At 40.8% G+C, this 16,867-nt stretch overlaps 1 protein-coding gene across 6 annotated transcripts in view; it reads left to right on the forward strand.

Annotated features, from left to right (window-relative positions):
* The window catches only part of fam185a (family with sequence similarity 185 member A), an 88,819-nt gene that overhangs the window by 59,775 nt on the left and 12,177 nt on the right, over positions 1 to 16,867 (forward strand). For 4 of the 6 annotated variants that reach the window (XM_041202531.1, XM_041202532.1, XM_041202536.1 and 1 more), the window contains 2 exons: positions 570 to 611; positions 10,323 to 10,418. In XM_041202531.1, coding sequence (XP_041058465.1) covers positions 570 to 611; positions 10,323 to 10,418 — 138 coding nt within the window. The remainder of the gene's footprint in view (positions 1 to 569; positions 612 to 10,322; positions 10,419 to 16,867) is intronic. The other 2 variants (XM_041202534.1, XM_041202535.1) reach the window with 1 other exon arrangement.

Below are 16,867 nucleotides of genomic sequence, written 5' to 3' on the forward strand. Positions count from 1 at the left end.
TCATTTTTCTCTCGATTAGTACTCATAGCTGTTACACATGAAGAAACCATGTGTTTCTTTTTGTAGATATAGTTTATTTTTAAGTTTTCAATGGGAAAATTAGTTTTAGTATTGCCCCAATATGGAACAAATTTTCTATAATGATTACCAGCAGGAAGTTCTTTATAACTTTACAAATATATTTTAATAGTTATCAATCAATATTTAGACATTAGACTAGAAATCTGCAACCTCTCAACTACAAATCACATCTGTTTCTTGAATCAGTTATTTGAAGTGCCGCTTTCTTGTAAGATTATCTCTTTTTCTAGCTACTAATATAAAAAGATTGAAAATAAAATAGGTACTCAGAAGGCAAACTCCTCTGTTGTTGCATTGTTAATCTATGTAGTAGAGTTTCTATATTTCTATTCTGTTGTGAGTTTCTAAGGGATAGAGCCAAGTTAGCACATTTTATGTTTTACTAATCAAAATTCTCATGCTACTACTAAGATATAAATAAGTTTGTCATAATATTTTTTCCTTCATAAGACCTTCTATTACAATTTTTTGTATTGTTCCATATGCAGGAAATGTTACGATTCAAACTGATGCAGGTGCTGTTACAGTAGGTAAGAGACCATCTCACTTTGCTCATGTTAGTTCCAGTTTATATGAGAATTCCACCATAACTTTAATTAATTATGATTGAGTTAGAGGGAACATTTACTGCAGCCATCAGTTCTCTGAGATGTTGGGGGCAAGTTAGATGCTCAGGCAAAAAAGACAGACTCCTATTAGTGGCTCCTAGTGACACTTGCTACTGAAAATATTTGCATGGATCTATTTTAAAGAGAAACAATAACTCATTTATAAGCAAAATTGTATGCTTCCTATATTGTTAATGTTCTGTAAAAGGAAAATAACTTATGAGGCACTTTTTGCTCGCAGTGAAGGAAGATTGGCATTCGTCTGAGAGGTGGTGGGAATTGTATGATGTGCATTGTGGTGCATCACATTAAAATAGCAGAGGGAGAATAAATTCCCATTTTAACAAATCAAAAGGATAAAAGCTTTATTGTTTGGAAAAAACTGCATGGGCATTCTTGCACCATGGTTATTGTGTTGCATAAGTATACACAAAATGGAGGGAGTCACTACAGTAGATTATTTTCTTGATCACACAAATGTACCCATCAAATTTCCAAAGTACTGTTTCACAAATATCCGTTGTAATTTCTAAACATCTTTAAAGTTTGGAACTGCTTTACTGTATTATGATGGTAAAACTTGACATTGTTATTGATTCATTATGTTGGCTGAACTTCTAATGCAGGTTGAAACTTGGGATGTCTAATTTTATGGTGCCCTGGGTCTTATTTATAAATGTGTTGAGTTCCAACTTGGGCAATGACTTTTAGTTCAGTGGTTTGGGTCTATCGTTTGTTGGGCTGTGCTGGATACCAATCTAATTAGCTACATATTGAAAATAAAATTCAAATAGCATTACACTAGGTTCTTGTATGATCTTACAAAATAAAGCATTACACTACATACAATCATACGGGTTAGGAGCAGAAGTAGGCCACTCGGCCCCTTCGAGCCAGCTCTGCCATTCAATAAGATTATGGCTGATCTGATTTTAACCTCATGTTCCTGCCTACACCCAATAACCTTTCACCCTCTTGCTTTTCAAGAATCTATCTACCTCTGCCTTAAAGATATTCAAGAACCCTGCCTCAATTACCTTTTGAGGAAGAGAATTCCAAAGTGTCTCAACCCTCAGAAGAAATTTTTCTTCATCGCTGTCCTAAATGGGCGACCCTTTATTTTGAAACAGTGACTCCGAGTTCTAGATTCTCCCACAAGAGGAAACACCCTTCCCATAATTCACCCTGTCAAGTTCCCTCAGGATCTTACATGTTTCAATCAAGTTGCCTCTTACCCTTCTAAACTCCAGCAGATACAAGGCTAGCCTGTCCAGCTTTCCTCACAAAAGAACCTACCTATTCCAGGTATTAATCTAGTAAACCTTCTCTGAACTGCTAATGCATTTACATCTTTCCTTAAATAAGACCAATACTGTACACAGTACTCCAGATTTCTTGCTGCACCTGCATACTAACCTTTTGCGATTCATGCACTAGGACACCCAGATCCCTCTGCATCTCAAAGCAATCTCTCACTGTTTAAATAATATGTCTCACTTTTATTTTTCCTATCAAAATGGGCAACCTCCTATTTTCCTACATTATACTCCGTCTGCCAGATCTTTGCCCACTCACTAACTTATCCATATCCTTTTGTAGCCTCTCTATTTCCTCTCACAACTTACTTTTATGTCTATCTTGTGTCATCAGCAAATTTAACAACCATACTACCATTGGTCCATTCATACAAATCATTTATATAAATTGTAAAGAGTTGAGGCCCCAGCACCTATCCATCTTCAGTACTCCTTATAGATTTTACATTGATTAGCCATGAGATCAAGCAATATGCATAAATGCACGACAATGAGTTAGATTTTCACATTGCTATTAAGAGTTTGGTGGTGGTATTTACGGTGGGATTGGGCAAAGTGTTGTAGGATACTGTCCAAGACGCATAGATAGATATGGGGTTCTGCAATGGATATCACCACATTCAGATTAAGCTTGCTGCAGATGCTAAAATGACTGCCTGTAGTCACAGTGGCATTTTTTGTTCTGTTAGGATTTGAAGAATGCTACTAAGATGACATTCATTGTCTAACCCTAGTTGCCCTGAAATTGCTATAAGCCTTGTGGAGATTGGAGCTCCCACAGCAATGTTAAGTAGGGAATTCCAGGACTTTGATAAAGCCAGAATGGCGATTATATTTTCAAGGAACAGATATAGTATAATAATAGTTGTTACTGGACTGATAATCCAGGGGCCTGGACTAAGGATCCAAAAAATATGAGAATTAATTTTTTAAAAACTGGATTCTTTGTTTAAAAATGTGGAAGTAAAAAGCAAGTACCATAATTAGATTTTGCCCAATTGAATAATTCTTAATATTTTGTGGATTCCTCCATTTTGTTTGTTTGAAATACTTTTTACTATTCATAAATTACTCTCATTGTCCAAAAACATTTCCTTGAGAGAAAATGTGTCTTTTGACTGTGGTGGTCTCTACAAATTTAATTTTTTCTTTTCAAATAAAGCATGTATTGCTGTCATCATGGTTAGATACTTTAGGTATATGCTATATATGCCATATTTAGGTATATGCGATGGCATAGCGGTATTGACCCAGGGTAATGTTCAGGGAACCCAGGTTCAAATCCCGCCTAGGCAGATGGTGGAATTTAAATCCAATAAAATCTGGAATTATAAGTTTAATGATGACCATGAAACCATTGTCGCTTGTTGAAAAAAACCCATCTGGGAGAAGGAAACCTGCCACCCTTACCTGGTCTGACCTGTGTGTGATTCCAGACCCACAGAAATGTGGTTGACTCTTGAATGAAATGATCTGAAATAGTCTAGCAAGCCACTCGGTTGTATTAAACCGCTACAAAGTCTCAGAAAAAGGTATATGCTATCCCTTATAATTTATATTATTTACTCATGCTCTAGAATCACAAGGATTTTTTTTATCTAGCCAAACAATATTTATTTGCAAAAGTCAAACTCAAACATTTAGCTCAGTCTATTAAAATAAGTGATGCATAGTTGGCCATAAAACAATTTTATTTGGCTTATTTTGTTAATTAAAAAGGTCAAAGAAACAAGTTGTATTCTTCCATAGCAGCAGGTCTATAAAACCTTAGTAGTATTTCACTGTGGAAGTAATTATGCACTTTAAGTTAAAATGAAAATAATTCAATTTTAGAAATTTAAGATTGTGCCATTATTCTGGTTGTTGGTAATTTCCTCCTGCAGTTATCACAGAGCAAAAAATTGCATATTGGCTGGTAAAGGTAACTTTACTGGCATTAATGCCACTCCACACCACTGGAATTAAACTAAACGGACCGCACCAATTTAACCAATCATTGGATGATGTGAATTTTAGTTAATCTGCCATTGCTCTCCCATTGCTAAAAATCACAAACTCAGCAGTGTTTCTGTAGTTTGCAAACTGATTTTCTCTGCTAGCCATTCTTTTTTTTCTAAGAAGGGCTGGAAGGAGATCTGTTATAAGGGTAGAGAAGCAAGGCACTAAGGAAAAGATGGTAGCAGCATGCAAGATTGGCCAGGCCAAGGCAGAATGCATTTTGGCATTATTAACTGAATCATTCTAAGGCTGCAGGAGATCTATTACAAATATTGGCCTTAGTTTTGAGACTGAGTAATTCCAGCTGCTCTGCTTGTTGTTTAAGCACAACAGGAGTCAACATTTTTGCTGCTGAATGTTTTTAAGCATCAGGAGATGATACTAGATTTTGTTCAGTTATGATCAACTGCATTCAGTAGACGAGTAATATTCTTGTTAGTGAGAGTTCATTTCTCAGCAATAATAACAACTTATATTCATATAAAACTAAAACAGCAAATGATGAAATTCAACAACAGGTCAGCAAATGTAAACAGAAGGAATCTGATGAAGGGTTATACCTGAAATATTGACTCCGATATTCCTAGGAATTCCTGATTTTTGTTTCAGATTTCAAAAAAAATCACTATTTTTCTTTTTGTTTACATTTGTACAATACTGTGAACATGTTAAAATGCTAAAAGGTTCTGCATGAAGGAGCAATGGATGCCAAGAAGTAATAATATAGGAAAAATTGAAAAGATCAAAAGACTGAAAGTGTGGTTGGGGATAAAGGGTTTTTGAGATAACTTATGAAGGCAGGCAAAGAAAGAAGTGCCTAGGCGACGAAGTTTAGTGTGGGAGATCTACAGATTTGGGCTGAGGCTGCTGAAGACCACCATTGAGATTGTAGACTGGAGGGAGCAGGTGGAAAATGCACTGGAGTTGGAAGGTAGGATGAACAAGTGTAATAAGCACAGAGCTGGAAAATAAATAAAAGGTCATAAAATGTACAGGCTATGGCAGGCCAAGACAAAATACATGTTGGCATTAATACAGAATCAAAATACTGCAGGTGCTAGAAATCTGAAATAAAAATAAATACTAATTAGGCTAGGCACTAATTGTGGAGGAAGAAACAGTTAACATTTCAGCTTGATGACTTTTTGCCAGAAGCTGTCAGACCTGCTAAATTTTGGCATTATTATTTGGAGCTCAATAGGGATGTTAGATATAATTATTGGCTTCAGGATTTTACATGGCAATTCACAGAAAAACACAGGGATGGCCCATTTGGCCCAACCAGTCCATGCCAGTGTTTTATACTTGATTCAAGCCTCCTGTTATCCTTCCTCATCTAAATCTGTGAACAATAGCCATCTATCCTCTTTCCCTCATATGCAGATTCCCTCTAAATGCATCTATGCTATCAATTCAGTCACTCTCTGTAGTAGCAAGTTTCACATTCTCTTCGCTCACTTGGTAAAGATGTTTCTTTTCAATTCCCTGTTTAATTTTTTGGTGACTTTCTTCTATTTATAGCCTCTAGTTCAGCTCTGCCCCACAAGTGGAAACATTGGGCGGAATCTTCTCGGTCCTGCTGAGGCAGGTTTGAAAGCAGGACCAGGAGCAAATTTGGAAATGAGGGCAATGTGTTCCTGCCTCTGGGTGATCTTGCCAGAGGGGGTCGTCAACAGCAGAGGCTATCCACTTGGCAGTGACAGCCAGTTTGAATACTTATTGAAACATTCAAGATCCTGAGGGGATGTGATAGGGTAGATACCGTGACGCTCTTTCCCCTTGTGGGGAGACGAGAATAAGATAGAGATGAGGAGAAATTCTTTCTTTGAGTGTGGTTAGCCTGTGGAATTCTCTTCCCCAGAAAGCAGTGGAGGCTGGACCAGTAAATTTATTCAGGGTGAGTTAGATAGATTTTTGATAGAAAAGGAATCAAGGATTTGGGGCAGACAGGAAAGTGGAGTTGAGACCACAACCAAATCAGCTGTGATCTTAATGAATGGCAGAACAACCTTGAAGGGCTAAATGGCCGACTCCTCCTAAGTCTAGGTTCTTGTGTTCACTTATAGACAGACTGGGGACATCTCTAGGAAGAACTCAGTGGTGGACAGGTTTTATCTACTTTCCTAAATATAGGTATAATGTTGTTATCTGCCAGGCTTCTGGAACTGCGGTTTGTTTTAAACAAATTATTAAATATGTGTTTTGGCCTACCTGCTATCTCATCTCTAGATTCTTCAAAAATGCACAGATAAAATCTACCTGGGCCAGGGGTATTATCTTTCATCTTTATTTAATATTTCTCATTTTTTATTTAAAATGTGTGTATTTCATTTCTAATCTCATCTTCCATTTTTTATGTTCACCTGAACCCTGGTAAATTCTGAAGCAACGCGATTTAATATTTCTGCCATTTCACTATCACGGCCTGTTTTATCCTATCCATCCATTAGTGGGCCGACTCCCAACTGATAGATTTGGTGAGACTCTGACTACAGCTGTTATACCTAAGGCAAAAAAAAACTACATTAAAAGCTGATGAGAGAATGGAGGAAAGTGCTGACTCAAACTAAGGGGTTTATGCAGAAAGGGATGTTAGATTGCACTGGAGTAGTAGAGGGAGGGAGAAGAGTGTTTTTTCTTATTCGCTCAAAGGGATGTGGGTGTCGCTGGCTAGGCCAGAATATATTGCCCATCCATATTTGCCCTTGAGAAGGAGGTGGTGAGCTCCCTCCTTGAACCGCTGCAGTCCATGTGGTGTAAAAGGTACATCCACAGTGCTGTTAGGCAGGGCATTCCAGGATTTTAACCCAGTGACAGTGAAAGAACGCAATATATTTCCAAGTCGGGATGGTCAGTGGCTTAGAGGGGAACTTCCATGCGGTGCCATGTTCTACTGTCCTTGTCCTTCTAGATGACAGCAATCATAGGTTTGGAAGGTGCTGCCTAAGGAGCCTTGGTGAGTTCCTGCAGCGCACCTTGTAGATGATACACACTGCTGCCACTGTGTGTCGGTGGTGGAGGGAGTGAATGTTTGTGGATAGGGTGCCAATCAAGTGGGCTGCTTTGTCCTGGGTGGTTTCAAGCTTCTTGAGTGTTGTTGGAGCTGCACTCATTCAGGCAAGTTCCATCATATTCCATCATATTCCATCACATTCCTGACCTGCCTTGTAGATGGTGGACAGACTTTGGAGAGTCAGGAGGTGAGTTACTCGGCATAGTATTCCTAGCTTCTGACCTGCTCTTGTAGCCACAGTATTTATATGGCTAGTCCAGTTCAGTGGTACCCCCCCCAGGATGTTGATTAGTGGGGGATTCAATGATGATACTGACAACGGGCAACGGTTAGTTTCTCTCTTGTTGGAGTTGGTCATTGCCTGACACTTGTGTGGTACGAATGTTACTTGCCACTTGTCAGCTCAAGCCTGGATATTATCCAGGTCGTGCTGTATTTACAAATGGATTGCTTCAGTATCTGAGGAGTCATGAATGGTGCTAAACATTATGCAATCATCAGCAAACATCCTCACTTCTGACTGTTTGATGGAAGGAAGGTCATTGATGAAGCAGCTGAAGATGATTGGGCCTAGGACACCATCCCAAAGAACTCTTGCAGTGATATTCTGGGACTGAGATGATTGAACTCCAATGATCACAACCATCTTCCTTTGTGCTAAGTATGACTCCAACCAGCGGAGAGTTTGATGTCAAGGACAGTTGCTCTTGCCTCACCTCTGGAGTTCAGCTCTTTTGTTCATGTTTGAACCAAGGCCGTATTGAGATCAGGAGCTGAGGGGTCCTGGTGGAACCCAAACTGAACAATGCTGCTTTATAGCATTGTTGTTGACCCCTTCCATCACTTTACTGATGATCGAGAGTAAACTGATGGTGAGATAATTGGCTGTGTTGCATTTGTCCTGCTTTTTGTGTACAGGACATACCTGGGCAATTTTCCACATTGCTGGGTAGATGCATGTTATAGCTGTACTGGCACAGCTTGGTTAGAGGCACAGCAAGTTCTGGAGCACAAGTCTTCAGTACCATTGCCGGAATATTGTCAGGGCCCATAGCTTTTACAATACCTAGGGCCTTCAGCCATTTCTTGATATCATGTGGAGTAAATCATATTGGCTGAACACTGGCATCTGTGATTCTGGGGATCTCCGGAGGAGGCCAAAATGGATCATCCACTCGGCACTTCTGGCTGAAGATTGTGCAAATGCTTCAGCCAAATCTTTTGCACTGCTGTGGTGGCCTGCCCCATCATTGAGGATGGGAATATTTGTGGAGGCTCCTTCTCCAGTGAGTTGTTTAATTGTCCACCAGCATTCATGACTGGATGTGGCATGACTGCAGAGTGTGTAACCCCAAATGGGGAAGATGGAATAAATGTATCATCTAGGACAATGTTAAAAAGAGGGAAAATTTCCTGAATGAGTTGGTGGGTGAACAAAAACTATTGGCTTGAATAAAAAACCGTGAAAAAAGAATGCCAAATTTAATTGAAGAGAGGGTCATGCCAGCTTGAGCATAAGATAAACAATCCTCCTAGTTCAGGCTTGTCCAACCTTTTCGCAAGGTAGGCCACATTTCAAAATTTTTTCTCTCACAGGAGGCCAATGAGCAAATTACAGAAATTAGCACAACATTAAACATGAATTTCAAAAAAAAAGCTGAGGTATGAAAAGAAACAACTTGCTCACCACAAAAATAATGAGTAATAAATAAAGATGAGTGTGTGATAGTGTATGTGTACTCACCCTCACTCACTCACCCTTACCCACTGCAAGAGCACATAATGGTGTTTGTGGGTGAGGGTGAATGAGAACCCTGATACTGGGAATAAGCCAGACTTATGTATACACACTGCCCTTGCAAACACGCTCTCGCTCTCTAACACACATACACACACACACACACACACACACACACACACACACACACACACACACACACACATACATACACACATATACACACATACATACACACACACACTCTCTCTCGGTTTCTCTCTCGCTCTCTCTCTTTCATACGTTCACGCACACTCACTCGCACATACCCTCTCTCACACACGTACACACTCTCTCACACACGCACACACACACACACACACACACACACACACACACACACACTCTCTCTCTTCACACTCTCGTTCTAACCTTACCCCTCCCACACTCCCTCACCGCCCTCCCTCGGCCGCCCGCCCTCCTCCATGCAGAATCTCCTTTCAAACTTGCATGTTTGACTGGCAGTTTGTAAACCAGCTCCAGGGACTTCATAGAGGAGCTTCACGGGCTGCATCTTGTGTGCCAGTGTACATTGGACAAGCCTGTCCTAGTCCTTATTGGCAATCAACTGCGAAGAGCTGCACAGGTTGCAGTACCTAACAGGATTGTGTCTGGCGTGTAGTCATGTGGAAGTTAATCATGTCTGGGGAAATGGTGATCTAATTAGTTATTTGGTTTCCAAATACCGCTTACATTTTTCACCAAATTCTGAACTGTAAAAATTAATTATTTCACAGCTAACCAAAATGGATTATTTTCTGTAAAAATACAACAATTTTCAGCAGGAGCATGCCATCGGATCCCCTTAGAAGTACTCAATACATCACCAATTGATGGGGTGAGGAGGGGCCAAATCTGAAAGGAGTGTTACTTGCTGTGTGTGGCCCCCTATAAATCACGTGGGGTTCAAATTAGTCCTTTTTTATTTTATTAAATAAAGAAAATTTATTAAACTTCTAACAGTTGATTGCCTTCAGCTAATGGGAGAGTGAATAAAATAAAAGAAAAATGTATTTTATGTTTGCAACTATCCTCTAGTTTTCATATACTTGCCTTTTTAAATTATTGTAAATTCAAAATACTGGAAAATTCACTAAACAATGTCAAAAATCTAAATTTTCTAGTGGGCATGACCCAGCCTCATGGAAAATGAATTCTCTGCCAAAACAAATTATCTTTCTTCCTTACCTGTCTTCATACTGTTTTCTTATATTGGGGTGTATGAATAGTCTGCAAGTTAGGCCCTTTTGCAGCCATCAGTTTACTGAGCATGAGGCATTTTGCAGAGCTCAATACATCGTCTTGCTGATTTTCACTCCAGTGCTTTATTTTTTCACTTCCTCTCCCTGAGACGATGTGCTGTTTAAGCATTGAAGAGCTCCAGCTAAATTCTACTAAAGGTACCAGGAAGTTTGAATAACAGAAGAACCTCTGATACAAGCCCAGTTCAGCATATAGTTTATTTTCTAAGGAATTGCTACATACAAATAAAATGCCAACAGCTAAAGTGTTTGATTGTTTATTTGTAGATTCCTCAGATGGTAGTCTAACAGCTTCCACACAACAGGGTGACCTGGATATTTACATCAGCCAGCTGGGAATTGTAAATCTGCTAACTCATGAAGGTGAGATTGCTACGATCCCCATAAAGACCGGTAACTTTTATATAAAAAGAGGATTTGAATGCCCAGTGACCAACTTAAAGGAATTGCTTATTGTAACAAACTAACAAAAACCAACATGACTAAACATTACTTGGTGGACAACTATTACTCTAAATTACAGAAAAGATAACCCTTATTCATGTCTTAACACAATCTATAACCCCAAGCTGTATTTATATTTTAGAATGCTTTCTCTGCAGAATTGCAGTCTTAACAGGAAACTGTCCAAGTTCACTCCCAGCTTCCAGTAGGTTCGCTTCTCCCCGTTTAGCTGAGTTGTAACATCCAGTAACCATCAAAAGCCCTTGCCGTCAGTCTTCTGAGAATTCCCAAACCAGTTTCCAGGAGTAAGGCCTGCTCCTTCTCCATGTCTTACCAGGGCGAATCTTCCAGTGTCCTTAAATCTCTGCAGGATTCTCTCATTGCCCAGTATTCAGCCTGGTGACTAAGTGAAAGCAGCTTTTTCCCTTCTCACAATAGATACTACTTTCCTCTTTCTGTTTGTCTCTATGTCCAGGGTTTTTCAAAATCAGACTGCCTGAAAGTCTATAACGCAAAGCAAGAACAGCTGCCTCTCTTTATGTTCAGCTGTGAAATTTGGCAAAGGGTTTCAGTAATTCTTAACCTTGGCTCCTTATCCCCTTGGCTGCCATCACTGGTCTGTTGCTAGACAGAGTCCAAAACAACTTCACACTATCTTCCAGGGCATTCTGTTTTACCTTAAATTAAAAGAGGGAGTCCAAAATATAAACATCTTCTAAAACCTTGCATAACAAGATGCAATAAAGAAGTCACAACTGCACCTTTTAACTGAGTAACCTAATGGGGAATTTGCAGGTTGAATTTGAACTCCGTACATCCATTTTCACACCTCTTTTCCTGTTAAGGGACGCGGTGGCAGTAAATTTGAGCAGGGCCGACCAGACTTCCCTTTCCTTGGCCACAAATTCCAGTTCCTCCTTGGGGGATTCCCAGGTATTCCCAGGCCAACCGAGAGATGTAATCCCTTTAGCACGTCCTGGGCTGGCCTTGAGGTCTCCGCCCAGTGGGCTGTGCCTGCTACAGCTCCAGCGGGAGCCTACCAGATGGCATCCTTTATCAGATGCCCAAACCACCTCAGCTGACCCCTATTGATCCGGCGGAACAGTGACTCTACTCTGAGGCTCTCCTGGATTGCCAAATTCCTCACCCTGGAAACCCTGTGGTGAAAATTTCCAGTCAAATAACTAAAGTTTTGATTTGAAATTTTTGATGTTCCAGGCTATTCCAGGTAAGCTGTGATGGACAGAGGACTAAGAGTACAGGTGTTTGGTAACACTTGTTTTAGGTCAATTAACCATCAGGATAGTTCCCTCCAATGCAACAACTGGCGTTTATATAGTATCTTTTAACACAATAAAATATTCCAAGGTGCTTCAAAGCAAGATTATAAAACAAAATTTGACACAGATATCATGGCAGATGATTCAAATTTGGTCAGAGGTAGATTTTAGGGAACATCTTAAAGCAGGAAGAAGAGATATGGAGCGGTTTTGGGAGGGAATTCCAGAGCTTAGGACCTTGGCAGCTGAAAGCTCGGCTGCCAGTGATGGAGCAATTAAAATCAGGGATTCTCAAGAGGACATAGTTAGAGGAGCGTAGGTATCTTGCATGTTGTGAGCTGAGGCAGTGACAAATATAGGGAGGGGCAGGCCATGGAGGGACTTAAAAAAAAGAATGAGAATTTTAAAATCAAACAAAGCGTTGTTTAACCGGAAGTCAATGTAGGCCAATAATCACAGAAATGATAGATGAATGGGAATTGGTGTGAGGACATGTGCAAGTGAGGATAGACTGTGGGAGGCCGGCCTCCCGGAAGGAGTGGAAGAAGTGCATTGGAATTGTCAGGTCTAGAGGTAACGGAGACAAGGATGAGGGTTCAGCAACAGATGAGCTGAGAGAGGGCAGAATGTGACAATGTTACAGGGATTTGGTCATAAGTGGTCTTGGGTGATGGCTTGGATATGTGGTTGGAAGCTCACTTCGGGGTCCAATATGGCAACAACGCTGTGAACAGTTGGTTCAGCCTCAGACAGTTGCCAGGGAGAGGAATGGAGTCGGTGGGAAGGAAATAGTGTGTGGTGGGGCCCCATTGTGGGTATCATTGAAACAAAATGTGACCTTATTGTTAAAATTTACATTTATTTCTGTCACACATTGAAGTTGAGGTTGATTACGTGGGCACATTTGGCTCGTGATACATTACGTTACCAATCAAATGTACAGCAGAGTTTAAGCACTGCATCCTAATGTATGTCCCCAGTACATGTCCTTGTGGATATACATCTAGAATCTGTGTAAAATACAAAAACTGTGACATTTTCCTTTTGGTTAAAACAAATGAATAATCTGATCTTGCAGTACCAAAAAGTGACCATAATGTTTTCCACATATGCTAAATTCTCAATAAGAGGAATTTGCCCAAGTGAAAAGCCTGTGATTCTCACATTTTAAATGGACCTCTTACATGGTTTCCTCTACTGTCCAAACTTGGTGGAAGATGGGAAAGCTTATGGTAAAGATGAAGATTTTTCTGACAATTGTCTGTCCTGATCTAGAAAGATCCTATCCCATCAGCATTACATAATGAGGAGAGACTGCAGAGAGGTGTGTTAATTTTTATCACGTGCCATGGCCCACATTGCAGACTGGCAGCATATGTTCATAGCTCCTTCAACTCCTTTCACTTCCTCCAAATAAAAGCTGTGGCTATGGGTACCCGCATGGGCCCCAGCTATGCCTGTCTCTTTATGGGGTATGTGGAACATTCCTTGTTCCAGTCCTACTCCGGCCCCCTTCCACAACTCTTTCTCTGGTACATCGATGATTACTTCGGTGCTGCTTCGTGCTCTCGTCAGGACTTGGAAAAATTTATTAATTTTGCTTCCAATCTCCACCCCTCCATCATTTTCACGTGGTCCATCTCTGACACTTCCCTTCCCTTCCTTGACCTCTCTGTCTCAATCTCTGGTGATAGACTGTCCACCAACATCCATTACAAACCTACCGACTCCCACAGCTACCTTGACTACAGCTCCTCACACCCCGCTTCCTCTAAGGACTCCATCCCATTCTCTCAGTTCCTTCGCCTCCGTAGCATCTGATCTGTTGACAGGGCCCTCAACCGTGTCCGGCCCATCTCCCGCACATCCGCCCTCACGCCTTCTCCTCCCTCCCAGAAACATGATAGGGTCCCTCTTGTCCTCACTTATCACCCCACCAGCCTCCGCATTCAAAGGATCATCCTTCGCCATTTCCGCCAACTCCAGCATGATGCCACTACCAAACACATCTTCCCTTCACCCCCACTGTCGGCATTCCGTAGGGATTGTTCCCTCTGGGACACCCTGGTCCACTCCTCCATCACCCCCTACTCCTCAACCCCCACCTATGGCACCACCCCATGCCCACGCAAAAGATGTAACACCTGCCCCTTCACTTCCTCTCTCCTCACCGTCCAAGGGCCCAAACACTCCTTTCAAGTGAAGCAACATTTCACTTGCATTTCCCCCAACTTAGTCTACTGCATTCGTTGCTCCCAATGCGGTCTCCTCTACATTGGAGAGACCAAACGTAAACTGGGCGACCGCTTTGCAGAACACCTGCGATCTGTCCGCAAGAATGACCCAAACCTCCCTGTCGCTTGCCATTTCAACACTCCACCCTGCTCTCTTGCCCACATGTCTGTCCTTGGCTTGCTGCATTGTTCCAGTGAAGCCCAACGCAAACTGGAGGAACAACACCTCATCTTCCGACTAGGGACTTTACAGCCTTCCGGACTGAATATTGAATTCAACAACTTTAGGTCTTGACCTCCCTCCTCCACCCCCACCCCCTTTCTGTTTCTCCCCCTTCCTTTTGTTTTTTTTCCAATAAATGATATAGATTTTTCTTTTTCCCACCTATTTCCATTTTTAAATCTTTTATGCTCCCCCCACCCCTACTAGAGCTATACCTTGAGTGCCCTACCATCCATTCTTAATTAGCACCTTCATTTAGATAATATCACCAACTTTAACACCTATGTGTTCTTTTGTTCTGTTGTCTGTGACATCTTTTGATGATCTGCTTCTATCACTGCTTGTTTGTCCCTACAACCACACCACCCCCCTCTGCTTCTCTCTCCCCACCCACCCCCCCACACCTTAAACCAGCTTATATTTCACCCCTTCCTTGGATTCACCTAGTTCTGTCGAAGGGTCATGAGGACTCGAAACGTCAACTCTTTTCTTCTCCACCGATGCTGCCAGACCTGCTGAGTTTTTCCAGGTAATTCTGTTTTTATTTTATGTTCATAGGTGCCTGGCTGCAATTTAAACACCAAATCAGCAAGTTTCATAATACGGCTTGTATTATCCATGTAACCTCTGAAATTCATGCTTGTTAACTCAAATAAATCTTTAAACAGTTGGTGTTAGTTCCAGAAGTTAGCTGCAATTAATTGATGAGGTTATGAAAAGAGACTTGAGAAGTTACAGATTTTTTCACTAACATTGAGAAGGTTAAGGGGTATTTGATGGAACCCTTCCAAATTTGCATCCTTAAGCCAGCGAAATAGTAACAAAGGGCATAAATTTAAAAACATCAAAGAAAAAAAATAGAGGAGGATTGAAAAATTCTTTACCACAAAATGGTTAAAATGTGGAATATTTGCTGCAAATTGTTGAAGCAGAATCTATGCATTTTTAAAATTAGTTGCTTGGGAAAGCGGAATATTAAAAGCAGGAGTGTGGAATTGGGTTAGATGGCTCATGTGAGGAAAATTACTTGCTTGGGGCATGTGGTGTTTCACTGTCCTGAAAGATTCTGTGATATACATTCCAGTTTTAGTAAGTGAGCCTCCTTTTTAAAAGGGTTCAAGAATAATCTGGTTAATTTTCTATCATCAATTATATGCTAGACAAAACATCCCATAATTTAACTCCTCACTGATATTCATCATTGCGAGGCTGCTTGGAACCTTTCATTTTCTTACCATTTAGTCATGTCGGTGTTAAATTGAGCAGTGTGTTTGATTACCCATTACTGAGCCTCTGCAGCCTGGTCTCTGTGCAGGACCTTACAGCAACTGAGAGTTGTTATAGCAGAAAGGAATGTATTAGACAGATATGCATTGTTGGAAGTCCTGTTATTTTTGAAGAGGTTAAGGTCTAATCTTAGACCCTTAAGACTTAAAGAGTACAATTCAGCTCTAATTCCTGACAGACTTTAAAGCTAGCAGGAAACCTTGGTCAAATTTTTTTCTGATGGGGTATAAAAGAATGGAACGAGTTTTTTTTAAAAAAATCTCCTAAATATACATTTCTCGCTGGGATTAATAGGTAGTTACAATGAAGCTTTATAAATGTTCAACATACATAGCATGCGTTTCTGTAAACAGAATGAACCCAAGAGCCAGTTCTCCAATGTTGTGCTTGGAAGTATGCCATGCCTTGGTAGAGAGCTAGGTTTGTGAATCAGGCATACAGGCAGGCCTCTCAGCACTTGGCACTGAACCCGTGATTTCACGGGAAAAAACATTTTGGCAGTTTCTAGCATGTGCTAGCCTCCTTCGTGGCTTCAAATTATGTTAATTCATTATAATGAGCACAAAGTCAGTTTTCTGTCGTCTTCTCCATGCAGCATCTAATTCACTGAGTGCACATATAAAATGCTGGAAGGCATCAAAACTGTTCACTCCAAAAGCCTGTTATTCAAGACTATTATGACTGACCTTTGTTACTTGGGCTTTGAATTTCTGAAGGCTTGCTTCACCAATAGATGTATGGTGGAACAAAAGCTCTGGTGACCTGTGCAATGAAACTTTGCACAAAATGCTGTTGCGGGATCATTAAGGTTCTGGGATGAGTGATGGGTAGCAAAAGTGCACGTTTATAACAACTAGTGTAAGTCAGAGTAGCAAAATGGCATTTTGTCAGTGGGGGAATTAGGCCTTGGAAGAACAAAAGAAACTAAATGCCACCTAATAAAGGCCATTGATCTTTTCTGGGATCAATTACCTTTATCTTGCTGCCTTTGGGGATTTTCCTGGGACTTCAACAGAATTCATACTTTTAATTGATGATTGGTCTGTAAAGGCTATACAAATATGGAATTCCTGGGGTAGCCATGTAACTCTTCCCAGACATGTTCCCTTGGCATGGAGGGAGCAGACGTCTAATAGACCAATATTCCATCTCCCCTTCCTTCCCCAGAGGGAAGTTAACCAGGTGGAAACCCATACAATTGCCTGTCTGACTTCTGCCCCTCTTTCCACTGGTTGCTGATTAACTGCTGCTACTTCGACTTGCTCCATTTCACTAATGGTCAGCCTCTTTTTTTAAAGTTCGTTCATGGGAGGTGAGCGTCGCTGGCTAGGCCAACATTTATTG

This window comes from Carcharodon carcharias, chromosome 13 (assembly GCF_017639515.1).
Source record: "Carcharodon carcharias isolate sCarCar2 chromosome 13, sCarCar2.pri, whole genome shotgun sequence".
Lineage (NCBI taxonomy): Eukaryota > Metazoa > Chordata > Chondrichthyes > Lamniformes > Lamnidae > Carcharodon > Carcharodon carcharias.